Below are 16,218 nucleotides of genomic sequence, written 5' to 3'. Positions count from 1 at the left end.
GATTTTTTTAATTTACTTATTTCATATGAGAGTTTTGCTTGCTTGTATATATGTACACCATGTGTATGCCAGATGAGGATGTCAGAACCCGTGGGACTGGAATAACACAGAGGGTTGTGAGCCACCACGTGGGTGTCGGGAATTTAACCCAGCTGGGTCCTCCTGAACAGCCGCAAGCACTCTTAACTGCAGAGCTGGCTCTACAGCCCCTAGTTTTTGTTTTTTGTTGTTGTTGTTGTTTGGTTTGCTTTTTGTTTTGTTGTTTGGTTTGATTTTGGCTTTTTTGAGACAGGCTTTCTCTGTGTAACAGCCCTGGCTGTCCTGGAACCGACTTTGTAGACCAGGCTAGGCTGGCTTGGTCTACTTCTGATTCCCGAGTGCTGGGATTAAAAGCATGCACCTCCATGTCCAGCTCCTAGTTTTGTAATTAGCTTACTGAGTATTAGATTTCATTATAGAATTTTCATACAGACCTAGTTTTGATTGAGCCTCCCCCATCTCTCTGCCCTCATCCCTACTTACACCCTTTTATCTCCGGTACCACCTCTTTTACTTTTTTATCTCCTGTCATCAGGGATTATTCGTTTTTAAGATGTAGCATCAACACTGACCTGGAATTTTTTTTTTTTTTTTTTGGTTTTTCGAGACAAGGGTTTCTCTGTAGCTTTTGGTTCCTGTCCTGGAACTAGCTCTTGTAGTCCAGGCTGGCCTCGAACTCACAGAGACTGGAATTTGCTTGGAGCCCAGCCGAGATTCAAACTCCATATCCTTCTGCCTCAGCCTCTGAAGTAGATTACAAGCAACCATGCACTGCCATACCTGGCTCAAAAAAAAATTTTTTTTTTTTTTTTACCTAGGATTGCTTTGACTATGAGGAGTCTTTTATGCTTTCACATAATTTAAGAATTTTTAAATTTTAATTCTGTGTGTTTGAGTGCTTTGCCTCCTCTTAGGTGACTCCTGCCTACAGGGAATCTGAGCCCCTGGAGCTGGAGTTACACATGGTTGTGGGCCTCCCTCCATGTGGGTGCTGGGAGCTGGTCCTTTGGAAGTTCAGCCAGTGTTCCTAACTACTGAGCCATCTCTTCAGCCCCTGAATCATAAGGTCTTTATTAAACATTACCTTTGTGATGACTGAGGTCATGGGGTGTTGATGAGGACTGCAATAGTGCTTGTATTTTTCCTGATGGCTTCCCCCGAGGTTTATGGGAGTGGGGGGGGGGGGGGGGGGTGGGGGTCTATGCCCTTCCATAAAGAACCTCTGCTTTCCCTCTTTGGTGAGATCTTATCTTGCGCTGGATTGTTTTTGTTTAGTTTTTTGTTGTTGTTGTTGTTTTCTTTGAGATTTTATATGTGTGTGAATGTTTTGCCTGTATGTATAATGTATATGCACTCAGTGACTGCCTGAAGCCCGTGGAAGCCAGAAGGCATTGGATCCCTTGGAACTGGAGTTACTGGTGGTTTCTGAGCCACCATATGAGTGCTGGGAACCGAACCTTGGTCTTTGCAAGAATAACAAGGGCCACCACTCCAGCATTTTGTTCTGGGTTGTTAAACCACTGCCATCCACAAGAGCAAGTCATGCCCACACACAACGGGCCTGGGGCTTTCTAAGGCTTTCGGCACCAGGAGGCAAGGACTGATTGCCTTAGACTAAGGCAGTGGTTCTCAAGTTTCCTAACGCTGCAGCCCTTTAATACATACAGTCCCTCATCTTGTGGTGACCCCGACCATACAATTATTTTTGTTGCTACTTCATAACTGTAATTTTGTTATGTTATGAATCATAGTGTAAGTAGTTGATAATGCAACCCTTGTGAATGGGCCATCTGACCCCTGCCCCAGGGGTCTTGACGGCAGGTTGATAACCATTGGTCTAAAGCCATCCGTCCGCCAGCAGACTGATTTGGTCCCTGACATCTAGTCACCATTTTTGTTAGTTTTTCCAAGATAGGGTCTCTCTCTGTGTTGCCCTGGCTGTCCTGGAACTCACTCTGGAGGCCAAGCTGGCCTCCCACTCACAGAGATCCACCTGCCTCTCTTCCTCTCCAGTGCTGGGATAAAAAGCATGTGTCACCACCGCCCGTCATCTTGTCACCATCTGAAGGTTGCCAGCTCAAAGGATCTGCCTTACTCGATGCTGTCAGCCTTGGTGAATGAAGAGCTGCCTCCTTCACTTGCTGGTTGGCATCCATCTACGTGAACGTGGAATTCATGCACTTTGCCTTACAATTCCCCTCAAAGTCAGCTTTGGGATGTGATTGTTTTGAAACTTGTTCTTTGCTTTCTTTATAACAAAAATTAAAAACAAATAAATCAACCAACCAGATTATTTTGCGAGACAACAAGGGATTAAAAAAAAAAATGATGCCACCACCAGGTGGGGGGGGGATGCATTTAATCCCAGCACTCAGGCTGATCTCAGTGAGTTCAAGGCCAGCAGCCTGGTCTACAAAGTAAGCTCCAGGACAGCTAGAGCTGTTACACAGAGAAACTCTGTCTTGAAAAACAAAAAGAAAAAGAAAAAAAAAGAAAAACAAAAACAAACAAGCAAACAAACAAAAAAAGATGATAGTGGTTATGCACACCTTTAATCCCAGCACTCGGGAGGCAGAGTTAGGTCGATTTTTTTGTGAATTCTAGGTCAGGTTGGTCTACATAGTGAGTTCCAGGCCAGTCAGTGATACATAGTTAAGACTCTGTCTTTAAAAACTTTTTTCAAAAAAATGCTTTCCAGTCTGTCATCTATGTATGTAAGTATGTATGTATCTGTCTGTCTGTCTGTCTGTCTGTCTGTCTGTCTGTCTGTCTGTCTATCTATCTATGGAGTGTAGAAAGTGTATCAGACAATTGGCCTCATTTATATTGTTTTAACTTTGATATTTGTCTTTCAGCCTAACTACTTTTTCCATTTCTGAGACACCCAGGAATGCTAACCTGTGTAAACAGAAGGGGCATTGTGGTGACTGCTCTCTTGCCTATAGTCTCTCTTTAGCCCAGTGCTTTGCAAGCTCGGGGGTGGAAGGCCCTACCTAAACAGGCCTGTTCTTAAAGGCGCCGCTGTTTAGTTGCTCTTCAGTGGGAGTTTTCCTGGAACTGCGAAACCTGGCTGATCTGCCAGTGGGGTCTGTGCAGCTTCTGCACGGAGACTTCACGCTGCATTGCAGAAACCCAGAGAAAACAGCAGTAAGTGAAGCAGACCATCGCTGTAGCTCAGAAGCCGCCCTGGCATCCGACACAAAAGTTCCCAGGTTAGGGTTTGCTTCACTTTCCTGCACACAGAAAGCATGATTTATGCACCTGCAGTGTGTATCTTAGCAACAGCTGTGAAGGGAATGTGCCGGCTTTGCCGGGGGTGGGTGGGGAATCAAAAGGTTGGATGCACGCAGTAGGAAGGGCGCCTGAGAGGAGAGTAAAGCAATTTAGAAGTTCTCTCTAGCATGTTTCATATAGAGGTACATGGATTTTTAAAGAGGAAATACTACTAGCTAGTGGTAGTTTTATTTCTGTTTTTTTTTCCTTCATTTTTTTTTTTTTTTTTTACTTTAGGAAAGGTCTCTTGTGGCCAACCCTGATCTCAAACTCCCAAATGTAGCTGAAGATGACCTTGAATTTACGATCCTCCTGCCTCTGTTCCCAACTTGTGGGATTATAGGTACTAGATTAATTTATTCTTAGTGTGAGGTACCTCAAGATGAATCTAAGGCCTGCCCTAAGGAGATGAACATGCTAGGCCAGTGCCCTACCACCGAGCTATATCCACATCTGTTTCTGAGATCGAGTCTCAAGTAGCCCAGCTAGGCTCAAGCTTACTTTGTAGTTAAGGGTGACCTTGAACTTCTGGTTCTCCACCCTTCACTTCTCCAGTGAGAGGAGTATAAGCGACTGCCACCAGGCTCTTTATGCCGTGTTGGGGGTTGAACGCAGCCAGGGTCTTTTCCTTGTGAGACAAGCCCTTTACAAACTGAGTTCCATCCCCAAACTATCATCAATGGTTGTCTTTGGTGTAACAAACTTCATAGACATAAATACGTCGTTCATTGGCCGATACTTTCTGTCAACTCTAGTGGCAAGCATGATCCATCTCCACCTGTGCTGCACATGATGCTGTGCTTTGTACCACGGCTTCCCAGCTGATCTGGAGGCATGCTTTTAGCGTGTGAGCTGCTGGATAGCATGTTCGACCTCCGCAGCAGGCGTCACAGAGAGACCATGATGTAAACCTTCTTCTCTAGTTTCTTTTTTTTTTTTAATTAATTAATTCTTTGTTTTGTTTTTTCGAGACAGGGTTTCACCTGTTTTAGAGCCTGTCCTGGAACTAGCTCTTGTAGACCAGGCTGGCCTTGAACTCAGAGTTCTGAGTGCTGGGATTAAAGGCGAGCACCACTGCTGCCTGAATGGTTCTCTAGTTTCTACCCTCGCATAGGCTATGTTAGCAGAGTCTGTTCTATGCTCACTAATTCCGAATGGTTTATAGCAGATTTATCACCTCTGCTGTTTTTGACCTCCAATTCAGGTGATGTCTTCCCAGTGCAAATGAGTCCCATAGCCCAGTGTCGGTTTGTGCCCTTGGCTGAAGTTCTTTGCTGCACTATAGCTGATATGAACGCAGCTCAGGTGGCTGTAACACGGGAATCACTCTTGGAGCACTTGAGACATTACCCAGGTAACCAAGTGTTCACCACCTGTGTTCATTCCTATGTGTTGGGTTTCTATTTAAACAACTGTGACATAAGTAAAGGGTATGGTGTCCCTTTCTCCCTTTTCTGCAGACTCTCTTGTCACAACACTGAGTCGCCCAACCCATCTGTTTGCTAGGCTGAGGCAGGATTCAAAGTTCAAGGCTAGCCTAGGCAGCTTAGTAAGACCCTATCTAAAAATAGAACATAAAAAGACAGCTGGGGATATAGTTTACTGACGGAACGTTAGCCTAGATGCACAAAGCCCTGGTCTCCATCACTGGTATAGGAAAAAAATAAAGGATACTGTCAAGAAAAGCCCTACCTCAACATTTGTGTGTCACGTGCGTGCCCCGGTACACATGTGGAGGGCAGAGGTCTTGCAGAATGAGCCAGACCCTCTTTTCACCATGTGGGTCCCAGGACTTGAACCTAGGTCCTTGGGCTTAGCAGCAGATCCAGCCTAGCTTCAACATTTCATAAAGGTATTTCTTTTACTTTATGGATGATTTTTCCCAATATGTCAATACATGTTAATCAATTCACCTCTCCCACCTCCCACCTTCCCATGTCTGTTTCCCAGAGATGGAACGGGTAGAACCTGCAGCTCCTACTCACGCCTTCACGAGCTGCATTTTAGTGTCTTTTACCCTTTATGGCATAAGTGAAGTCATTCTGGGCATTCTCCATGTAACGCTCATGAGACTTTTTAAAACTTTTCATGTATGTTCATTATGAAGGCTTTCTCAAGGTTTACTTTTTTTTTTTTTCAGTGCTGGGGATCGAACCCATGCCTGCTAGGCAATTGCTTTCCTACTGAATCTTCAGATTTTAAGTTGATTTATATCCAGTGGTATTCAAATTTTTGTTTTTTGTTTTTAACCCTTAGTCCAGCCATCTGCCTCTGTGGGGACCAACTTACATAGTTTTTTTGTACTTTGATTACACATTCTTTGACTTGTTTTGTTTTGTTTGAGATAGGGTTTCACTGTAGCTCAGTCTGGCCTAGTTCTCAGTAGAGAGCAGTGGGTGGCCTTGAAACTGACACGATTCTCCTCTGTTAGCCTCCTGAGCACCGAGGTTACAGATGAGTCACCAAGCTTAGTTCTGACTTAGAAAACGTGTGTGTGTGTGTGTGTGTGTGTGTGTGTGTGTGTGTGTGTGTACACGTGCACATGCATGACAGCCCAGGCATGAGAGTGTCACAGACGTGTGGAGGCCAGAGGACAGCTCGCCGCTTTGTAGGAGCGAGGATCAGGTCGTCAGGCCTGCACACAGGCAGTGTTTTCCATTGCGCTATCTGACCTGCTGGCATTTCAATTGTATGGATTAGATACAATCAACTCCAAGTTTGCTTTTTGTTTTTTTGTTGTTTGTTTTTTTGAGATAGGGTTTCTCTGTAGCTTTGGAGCCTAACCTGGAACTAGCTCTTGTAGACCAGGCTGGCCTCGAACTCAGAGAGATTCACCTGCCTCAGCATCCTGAGTGCTGGGATTAAAGGCGTGCGCCACCACTGCCCATTGAGCTCCAAGTTTGTTGAGCAGATATGTGGTCATTCTAAAATTCTGATTTCACTTGTTTTTTTGTTTGTTTTTTAGGTATTGTGGCTCCATCCCCAGACATTCTCCACAGCACACTGGGGGCTCTAATTCAAGAGAGGAAGATTTATTACACTGCAGAGGGCTACTTCATAGTTACACCGAACACTTACTTTGTCACAAAGACAGCCAAGCAGGGAAATAAGAGAGCTCTCCTGTCAGACGAAGGCTGCTCAGAGCCCACGTCAGTGACCTATCTGGTGAGCGTGGATTGCTGTGCAGAGCTGGCCCAGGAGAACGAGGCCCCTGTCTCCCACTGTCCCTCGTGTCAGTGTTTCCTTGATACAAGCATTCAGGACTCTAAGGACCCACTGTCTGCTGAAGAACTGACTAGAAAAAACCAGGAAGGTCTCGAGAAACCCACACCTTTGTCTAAGAACCAGGTACTTTCAGCATCTGAAGACACCCACATCTGTATGAGCCCCAAACCATTACCATTCACCAAAGACAAAGGCAAAAAATTTGGTTTTGGTTTCTTGTGGCGCAGCTTATCTAGAAGAGAGAAGCCCAAAATAGAGTATCACAGTTTCTCTGCGCAGTTCCCGCCCAAAGAGTGGCCCGTCCGAGATGAAGACAGCTCCAACAACATCCCCCGAGATGTGGAACATGCAATAATCAAAAGAATTAACCCCGTGTTGACTGTTGACAACTTAATCAAACACACAGTCCTAATGCAAAAATATGAAGAACAGAAAAAGTATAATAGCCAGGGCACTTCCACTGATGTACCGCCGGCCAGGCACAAGTGTTCTAAAGAGGGAATTCGGAAAAGGCAGGGCAGGTTTGCCAAGCCTCACCGGCGGGGCTCTTCTCATAGGGGTAGACAAAGAGCTTGGAGCCAAGCGGATGAACTTGAGCCAGGACTAGAGAAGCACCCCAAGGTCTCTGAAGCCCAGCCTGCTACCAGAATGAAAAGTCCCAGTAAAGAAATTCAGCAGTTGCATGATGGGAACCCAGCTATGTCAGGTGCCCACTTGATTTATAAAAAACAGATCAGTAATCCTTTTCAGGGCATGTGTCTCCGAGGGCACTCAGTATCCAAAGGACACAGTGTTCTGAAGAGCCATCATCTGAAACCTAGTCCTGTGAGGCCAGAGAAGAAGTCTTTCCCGCGGGCGGGGTCTTCAGGTCCTTTGGGAGTCTTTGACGCTAGAGCCAAAGGGCCATTTGCAGAACAGTGCTGTGATAACCCAGAGACAGAAACCAAGCAGGAGGTGAAGGCACCTGTCCATCCTGTCAGTGACTCCAGTGGTGGCTCAGGAAATTACCCTCGCCACCCTCGGTGCTGTTCCTTCAGGGAAAGCTTGTTGAGAGGTGGCGTGTATGATGGGGAAAGCAAGGTCATTCCTGAAATCTTAAGGAAAAGTTACTCTGACTGTGACATGTTCTTGGGAACCAAAGAAACGCATCAGGTCCTGCCTTCTTGGGACTCAGTATTTTGTTTGTATCCTTCAGTGGATAAGACGGTACACCAGTTCCAAACCCTGGGCCTCTTAGATTGCCCAGTTGGGGCAAACCATTTGAGGGCACGTGAAAGACAAGACGGTGACTCTGAAGAACTAACGAGGAAGGCGTTTGTCCCAGGGGCCAAGATTGTCAATCTGGAAAATGAGGGGTTCTCCGATAGTGAGCAGGACAAGGTAGCTTTGAACCAGAGTGACACCGGGGTGGATGACGGGGCCTGCAGTTCACTGTACCTAGATGATGACTTCTCTGAGACTGATGATGACTCTCGTCACACACTGCCTGGACACACCTCTGTAGGTGGAGGCGGGCGGAATCATCTGGGAAGACCAACGGTGACTGGAAGATCTCTGACCGAAAGTGATAGCACAGTTGACAGGTTTGAGCCCCTGGCGCTTGAAGGGCACTGGTACAAAGCTGGCTTGTTTGCGAATTCAGGGGACGGCTCAAACCCTCATTTCACTGTTAGCCCTGGCCTAAATTCAGGGACTCCATTTAGTTTCAACTACAAAAGAGAGACCACCGCTGCCTGTGTCCAGGCCCCAGCAGCAGCTCGTGGAAGTTTACTTAAATTCTCTACTGTAAGGAAAACCAGTTGTGGGGCAAAGATCCTGCAAGATTCTCCTGCTGATGCAGGAATGGATCCAGCTGCCTGGAGACAGAGCCCTCTGAATCAGGAAACCAAGCCTTTCCCAGACAAATCACAACTTTTGAACACCTCGCACGTGCCAGTGTTGACTCAGGAGCCACAGCGAGAGCACAGTCACCTCGAAGGGACAGAGAGTTACAGCATGACCGGAGACAGTGGGATCGATTCCCCGAGGTAAGGCTGCATAAGGTTGGAGTAAGAGAGTCAGCGTGGAGCCTGTGGAGCCTGTGGAGCCTCCTGAACAAACCAGTATAACAGGGCCAACAGCCTTGGGGGGTAATTGTGCTACCTTATAATCAGGTTGCATATGGTGGGATAGAGTTCACTCTTTTTGTTTTTTGAGACAGGGTTACTCTCTGTAGCCCTGGTTGTCCTGGAACCCACTCTGTAGACTAGGCTGGCCTCGAACTCACAGAGATCCGCCTGCCTTTGCCTCCCAAGTGTTGGGATTAAGGCCTTATTCCATCATCCCCTGGCCGGAGTTCACTTTTAAAAACTAGTGTCTTTAGAATTTCAGACTATATATTTTTAAAGATTTATTTTATGTGTATCAGTGTTTTGCCTGTGTGTGCATTTATTTGTCCATGCATCACGTGCATGCCTGGTGCCCACTGGGATCAGCAGAGGGCACCAGATCCCCTGAAACTGGAGTGATGGATGGTTGTGAGCCACCGCGTGGGTGCTGGGAACTAAACTCAGGTCCTTTGCAAGAGCAGCTAGTGCTCTTAACTGCTGAGCCATCTCTCCAGCCTCATTCAAGGCGATTATTGTATTCACCCTCCCGCCCCCAGTTCCTCCCATATGTACCCTCCTCTCCTCCCTACCCACCTAACTTTTCTTCTTTTTCCCATCAGGTTAGTTTGTGTTGTCTAACTACTCTTGGGAGTGGGGCCTGACCTAGAGAGTGGTTGATCTACAGGGCTCACGTAATTAAAGAAACCTGACTCAATATATTGAGTTCCTTTTCAGTAGGAACAAAATTTTACTGGAAATTATTTCTAAAGGAAAGGAACTGCTAAAACCAAAGTACTTTCAGAACTCAGAGTTGGAGCTCTTCTCTTCTACTCCTGGATCGGATCTCCGAGTTAAGTAAAGGATGTGGCCACTTCTCACTTGCTTAAATAACAATTGTTTGTATCACAAACATAATACGGACATGTTTGGGGTTGTAGCCCAGCAAGTAGCGTGCTTGCACAGCAAGCACAGAGCCCTGGGTTTGATTCCAGCATAGATGGGGGATGTATGGTAGCATCCAGCACGTGAGAGGTGGAAACAGGAGTTCAAGATCATCCTTGGCTGCAAAGCAGGTTCAAAGCCAGCCTGGGTTCAACCCCCTTCCCACAAACACATACACACACAAAAACTAGGTATTAAAAGGTTTTAAATAACTCTCTGTGTGTGCTACAACAGTGTGGAGGTAAGAGGCCAACTTGAAGGAGCTGGTTCTCTCTTCCACTGTGCAGTTCCTGTGGACAGAACTCAGGTTATCACTATTGGCAACCATCTTACCCTCCTTCCCAAAGTAGTTTTTAAACTTTGTAAGGATCCCACTTTTCTTTGGTTTTTTTGAGACAGGGTTTCTCTGTGTAGCCCCGGCTGTCCTAGAACTTGCTCTGAAGGCCAGGCTGGCCGCAAACTCAGAAATCTGCGCCTCATGAGTGCTGGGATTAAAGGCACGTGCCACTACACTCAACACAAATACAAGTATTTTAACAAAATGCCGGGGACTGGAGAAACAGCACAGTGGTTAGTTAAAAGCACTGGCTGCTCTTCCAGAAGACACAGGTTCAATTCCCAGAACATACATGATAGCTCACATCTGTTTACAGTTGTATCTCTTGGGATCTGATGCCCTCCTTAGGAATGCAAATGAATTTGCAGACAAAACACCTGCAGACAGAGTCCATCTTTTAGCAAGAAGTCATTCACAGTCATGTGTCCTTTTCCACCTAGTTTATCATGGATCTCTTGCAACCCATACATTCACAGCTATCTTGGGAGTTTGTTTTGCTTTTTCAGATTTTTAAATTTTTTTTGTCTTTTTGCATTTTGTTGTTGTTGTTTTGTTTTATTGTTTTGTTTTTGTTTGTTTTGAGACAGGGTTTCTCTTTAAATCAGTCTTGGTTGTTCTGAAACTCACTCTTTAGATCAGGCTGGCCTCGAATGTCTCACAGAGATCCGCCTGCCTCTGCCTCCTGAGTGCTGGGATTAAACCGTGTGTGCCACCACCGCTGGGCCAGATCTTTAATTTTTTAAATTAGTGTGTGTGTGTGTGTGTGTGTGTGGTATTTGCTTGTGTGTGCAGGTCCCTTTGGGATGCCAGAAGGTGGCTTTGGATCCCCTGGAGCTGGAATTACAAGCAATTGAGTCACCCAGTGAGAGCAAAACTTTAGTCCTCTGCCAGAGTTAACATGAGTTCCTAACCACTGAGCCCGTTCTCCAGCCCCTGCTTTTTATTTCTGAGACAAGGTCTTCTTATGTTGACCAGAGTAGCTTCCAATTTTTGAGCTTCCCGCATTACTCTCCCAAGTCTGTCTTTATTCTTCTGTTTTGCTAATTTAGTTTTGGGTGGGGTGATATTTAGATTTTTTGAGAAAGTTTTCCTATGTACCCAAGATGTGTGTAGCTCAGAGTATGATGGCGCCATCACCACCCAGAGGACATGTTTGTGAGGATTATCTAGATGAGGTTAGTTGAGATGGGTTTTCCCATCTCGACTGTGGGCAGCACTGTCCCATGGGCTGGGCTCCTGGACGGAACGAAACGGAAAAAGTGAAGTGAGCAGTGCCGTTCCCCGAGTGTGGGCGCAGTGTCCGGCTGCCTGAGCGTGAGCCCAGCAGGCACCCGGCTGTCCCACAGCTTTTTGTTTTCACTTATTTTACTCCTTTGAGATGGGGTCTCACTGTGCAGCTCAGCAGCCTGTCCTGGAACTCACTCTGTAGACCAGGCTGGTCTTGAACTCATAGAGATCTGCCTGCCTCTGCCTCCCAAGTACTGGGATTAAAGGCGTGCGCCACCACTGCCCAGCTTAATTTCCTCTTTTTTAATTGAGGAAAACTGTGTATGTATGGGTGCTTTGCCTGCATGTCTGAGCACCACAGGTGTTGAGCACCACAGGTGTGCTGGTTTCCACAGAGGCCGGAGGAGAGCAGCAGATCCCTGGATGGTTATGAGCTGCTGTGTGGGTGCTGGGAACCAAATTTGGGTCCTCTGCAAGAGAAGCCAGTGGGTTTCTTTTTGTAATCTCAGAGATACACCCGCCTCTGCCTCCCGAGTACTGGGATTAAAGGAGTGTGCCACCACCGCCAGGCTGGAGCCAGTGCTTTTAATAGCTGAACCATCTGTCCTATTAGTTCTCAACATGTGAGCAGAGACCACTTTGGGAGTCAAACAACCCTTTCACAAGGCCATCAGAAAACATTACAGTTATGAAGTAGCAATGAAAATAATTTTATAGTTGGGGGGGGTCCCACATGTGAGGAACTCTATTAAAGGATCACAACATGGGAAAGGTTGAGAACCACTGATCTAACCAATCCCATAAAGAAGTTTTTACATGTGTTTGTACGTGCATGTTCATCTGTGTATATACAGTGTTCATGTGGAAGTAAGAGGACTACTTTGGGGGAGCCACGTTCTCTCCTTCCACCTTGAGGCACTCTTTTGTTTCTGCCCCTGCGCTGTCTGCTGACCAATTATTCTGTCCCCACTTCCCAGCTCGCCCCGGGACTGCTGGCATTTCAGTTAAGGCCTGTGGGCTTTTGGTGGGGGGTGGGGTTCAAGGCAGGTTTTCTCTGTAACAGCCCTGGTTGTTCTGGAACTCACTTTTAGACAAAGTTGGCCTCGAAGTCAGAGATCTATCTCCTTCTGCCTCTGGAGTGCTGGGATTAAACGCTTGCTTGTGCCACCACTGGCTGGCTGAGAGCCTTGGGCTTTTTTATGTGGGTTTTGGATATCAAACAAGGATCATTAGGCCTTCATGGCACACAGTTTTAAACGCTTAGCTGTCTTGCTGGCCCAACTTCTTGCTGTTCTGTATTTTTTTAATAATGTGCAGTGTGTGTGTGTGTGTGTGTGTGTGTGTGTGTGTGTGTGTGTGTGTGTATGTACATGAGTGTGAGTGCCCTCAAGAGACTAGAAGCCTAAGATCCACTGGAACCTAAGTGACAGGTACTCGTGGGCTGTCTCACATGGGTATTTGGAATTGAATTCAGCTCCTCTGCAAGAGCAGAGAGCCATTTTTTTAATAAAGTTTATTTATTTATTTAGTATACAGTGTTCTGTCTGCATGTATGCCTGCAGGCCAGAAGAGGGCACCAGATCTCATTATGGATGGTTGTGAGCCACCATGTGGTTGCTGGGAATTGAACTCAGGACCTCTAGAAGAGCAGTCAGTGCTCTTAACCACTGAGCCATCTCTCCAGCCCCAAGAGAGCCATTTTTTAAAACTGATCATGCTGTGGGTTTCTTAAGAGGCTTATAATCATTACCGATATTAAGAAGGAGAAGGAAAACAGCATTTGAACGTCAACTCTATGCTGTGATGCTCAGGATTAAGGTCAGATGAACAAGACATAGTTGGTACTTTGTTTGAAGAGAAGTACAAAGTTAACACAGACAAGCTGAACTGAAGAACACACACTGATTCTTCCCAACTGTCAAAGATGTGTAGGATTCAGAGTGATGGGCAGCTAGATAGAGAGCACTTGCCCAGCATGCAGGAGGTCCTGAGTTCAGCCCAAGCACAACAAAACAAAACCACCACCAAATTACTGGTGCAGTTGCGGGCGCATCTTGGCAGTAGGATACGCACTTAACAGATGTCCTGGAGCAAGACAAGTGGGGCTAGATAAGGAAGGACATGGCTCATAGTCCCCAGAGCAAGAACATTATCCCCTTCCTGTGACTTCCCAAAAGAAAGATGCTATACCTGATAAACTGATTCCACTAGGGAGATAGATGTTTCTGGCTAGCAGGCACTAGGTTTGACACTTGATGCGAGGTTTGAGAACCCATGTTCAGAAAACATAAACTTCTTTGAAAGTACCTGTCAAATAACTAGGGTGCTATTGTGTGGCTTTTCAGCTGTGAAGAACGGGCTTGGTTTTGAAAGGCTACCTTAGATTTGTTAAGTATGGCTTAGTGTTAATAAAGCTTCAAACTAACACGAAATGACAGTGCCCTGAGTGGCATCCCAGGTCCCTTTGGAAGACAGTAATCCTGTCCCTTTTAATGTCTTTAGGACCCAGAGCCTGGCATCTAATAATTCAGCCGTTTTGGATGGATTTAAGAGAAGACAGAATTTTCTGCAGAACTGTGACGGCATAAAGAAGAGGCAAACACTCACATCCAGTTCCTTGCTTCAACTAACCCCAGTTATAAACGTCTAACTTAAAAACAAATGTATTTCAGATGTGGTATTACACTGTAGATCAGGCTGGCCTGGATCTCGATGGGTAATCCCCCTGTCTCTGGTTCTGGAGTGCTGGGATTACAGGCATAAACCACCATGTCAGGATTAAAATTTTAACTGACTTTGGAGAACTCTTAGGAACTGGATATGTAAGGATCCTCTAAAGCTGAACATATGTGCTATTATTAACCCCACCATATTGTATTCTAATTACTTTCTTCCTTTTTACCATTTTAAAGCAGTTTTCAGTGCCTTTTACTAGAAATTTTTGTGGTTTTTCAATAAAAGAAACATGAAATCATTTATCATTTTCTAACTAAATGTTATTAACTTTAATTTTCCTTGATCGGTTTCTCCAATACATATAGTGCCATTCTCATCAGCCACAGGAATGTGGAATGCTCAGGTTAAGTAGATTTCACACAAAACCCAGAGAACAAAGGGCTGCACAGACACTTGGAGATTAAAGCATTGTCGGAAAGAACTGATACAATGTGTTGCCCATTTCTCAGAGGAATCCTTCCCTGGGTCGTCGCTGCCCAGGGTCTTTTTTCCAGCCTGCCTGTAGGTAATCAAATGGCCCCAAATGGGGTTGACTAAGGATATCTAGAACTCCTGTGTCCGTAGACCTGTGGTTCCCTACAGCTCGGAGACCGTGTGTGTAATGACTACAAAGAAATGTATGCAACCCATTGCTTGTATGTGTTGCTTTAAGGGGCATTTGAGACGGATTTCTGGTGAATATCCATGATTCTGGTTTCATAGGCTCCTCAGACCAAGGTCCATGTCTTTTGGGAAGTCACAGAGCACCATGGCCAGAGTCCACATTGCCCAGGGCATTATGTTCATTCGGATCGAACTGCAGAATGAATAAGGACCACATGGCCAAAGCCCTACAGCTTCAGTCCCCTGGCCACCATGTCTCCAAGAAAGACTTCACTAAGTGAAATCCAGATGAATATGAAGACGTGGTGGCTGAGAAGCAGCTCACCTGATGGCTGTGTGGTCAAATATATCGCAGTCATGGTTCCAGTGCAAGAGGCAGGCCTTGGGCTCTCAAGGTCCTTCCTCCACTGTGCCGAACCTCCTACATCATCAGGGTTTTTTGATTTTGGTTTTGTTTTTGTTTTTGTTTTTTTTTAGCCGTGTTTACTAAAAATGTCACATTCATTCCAAAAAGGAAAACAAAATAAGACAAAAAAAAATTCCTCCAAGTGAAAAGTGGGCAGATGTCTAATGTCTGTGTCTATAGTAGTAAGACACTCTGTTTAGTTTATAGAGAACTTGCCATGTTTTCAAAGACTTAAAAGGCATTTTACAAACTGTGCTGCCAAATTGGGTGTGCACAAGGGTTGTGTTGGAAGGAGAACACGGTGAAAAGGAATGAATCAAGGCCCTTCCCTCAACATTCTTAAAAAAGTGAGATCAGATTCTACGGTAAAAGCTGGCTATATAGTAGCATATTTAATAGCAACAAAATCATTTACGGATGGTGAGTTTGTTAATCTATGTATAGAGATTATATCAGATATACTACGTCCCGGGGGGAGCTAGGATAGTTCTAAAATCAGCTTTTCTACTGGATTACAGCCAAGTGGATCGAAGAAACTGGAAAATGGAAAGAAATTTGAGGGCGTTGAGGATTGAAGCTCATACGGTGGAGTGCTTGCCTGGCACTGGAGGGTCCTGGGTTCAAGCCCCAGCTCTTCGCAAAGTGGAAGCAGGAGCCCTAGAAGTTCAAGGTCATAGGTCATCCTTTGCTATGCCAACTTTGAGACTAGCCTGGGCTTCATGAGGTTCTGCCTCAAAAGGAAGGAAGGGAGGGAAAATGGTAGACCTATCAAGGGTTCTTCTACGCCTTGGAGGTGGACGTTCCCACTGGAGCCTGCCATTACACCTCCACTATCCCTTCTTCTTAGTGCTGCTGGTGACGAGTGTCACTATTGAAAGAAATGTATGTCTTTCTTTCTTTTTTTTTTTTTTTTTTTTTGGTGTTTTGGTTTTTTGAGACAGGGTTTCTCTGTAGCTTTGGAGACTGTCCTGGAACTAGCTCTTGTAGACCAGGCTGGTCTCCTGCCTCTGCCTCCTGAATGCTGGGATTAAAGGTGTGTACCACCATGGCCCAATTTAAGAAATATCTTCTGTAGTGCCATTAACACACACTAAGTAGATTTGTACAAAGTAATATATTCCATTATCAATGTGTCTGGATGGTGCCCTGCCCTGTGATGGTAGATAAAGGAGAGGAACTTGATCATTATGAAATTACCACCCCAAACTCACCCTCAATGAGGTGTCATTGCATCAAGGAAATTTATTTGAAAATTAAAGGCATCATGTCTCTCACCAAGATTGAATTTCTTACGAGCCCATAAATCACCCCCAATTCACGGGATTTCTTTTTTTTTTTTTTTT

The 16,218-nt window shown here is 45.5% G+C and overlaps 1 protein-coding gene across 2 annotated transcripts in view; it reads left to right on the top strand.

The window, feature by feature from the left end:
- Stox1 (storkhead box 1) overlaps nucleotides 1-13,882 on the top strand; it is a 51,288-nt gene extending 37,406 nt beyond the window's left edge. The window contains exons 2-4 of one of the 2 annotated variants that reach the window (XM_005360112.2): nucleotides 4,517-4,666; nucleotides 6,278-8,564; nucleotides 13,633-13,882. In XM_005360112.2, the coding sequence (XP_005360169.1) occupies nucleotides 4,517-4,666; nucleotides 6,278-8,564; nucleotides 13,633-13,780 (2,585 nt within the window). In that variant the 3' untranslated portion in view covers nucleotides 13,781-13,882. The remainder of the gene's footprint in view (nucleotides 1-4,516; nucleotides 4,667-6,277; nucleotides 8,565-13,632) is intronic. The other variant, XM_026785776.1, reaches the window with a different exon arrangement.
- Nucleotides 13,883-16,218: the final 2,336 nt, after the last annotated feature.

The sequence above is a fragment of the Microtus ochrogaster genome, linkage group LG2 (genome assembly GCF_000317375.1).
Source record: "Microtus ochrogaster isolate Prairie Vole_2 linkage group LG2, MicOch1.0, whole genome shotgun sequence".
NCBI lineage: Eukaryota > Metazoa > Chordata > Mammalia > Rodentia > Cricetidae > Microtus > Microtus ochrogaster.
Note: the sequence above shows the minus strand (reverse complement) of the source record. Positions and strands in the feature narration are given on the sequence as shown.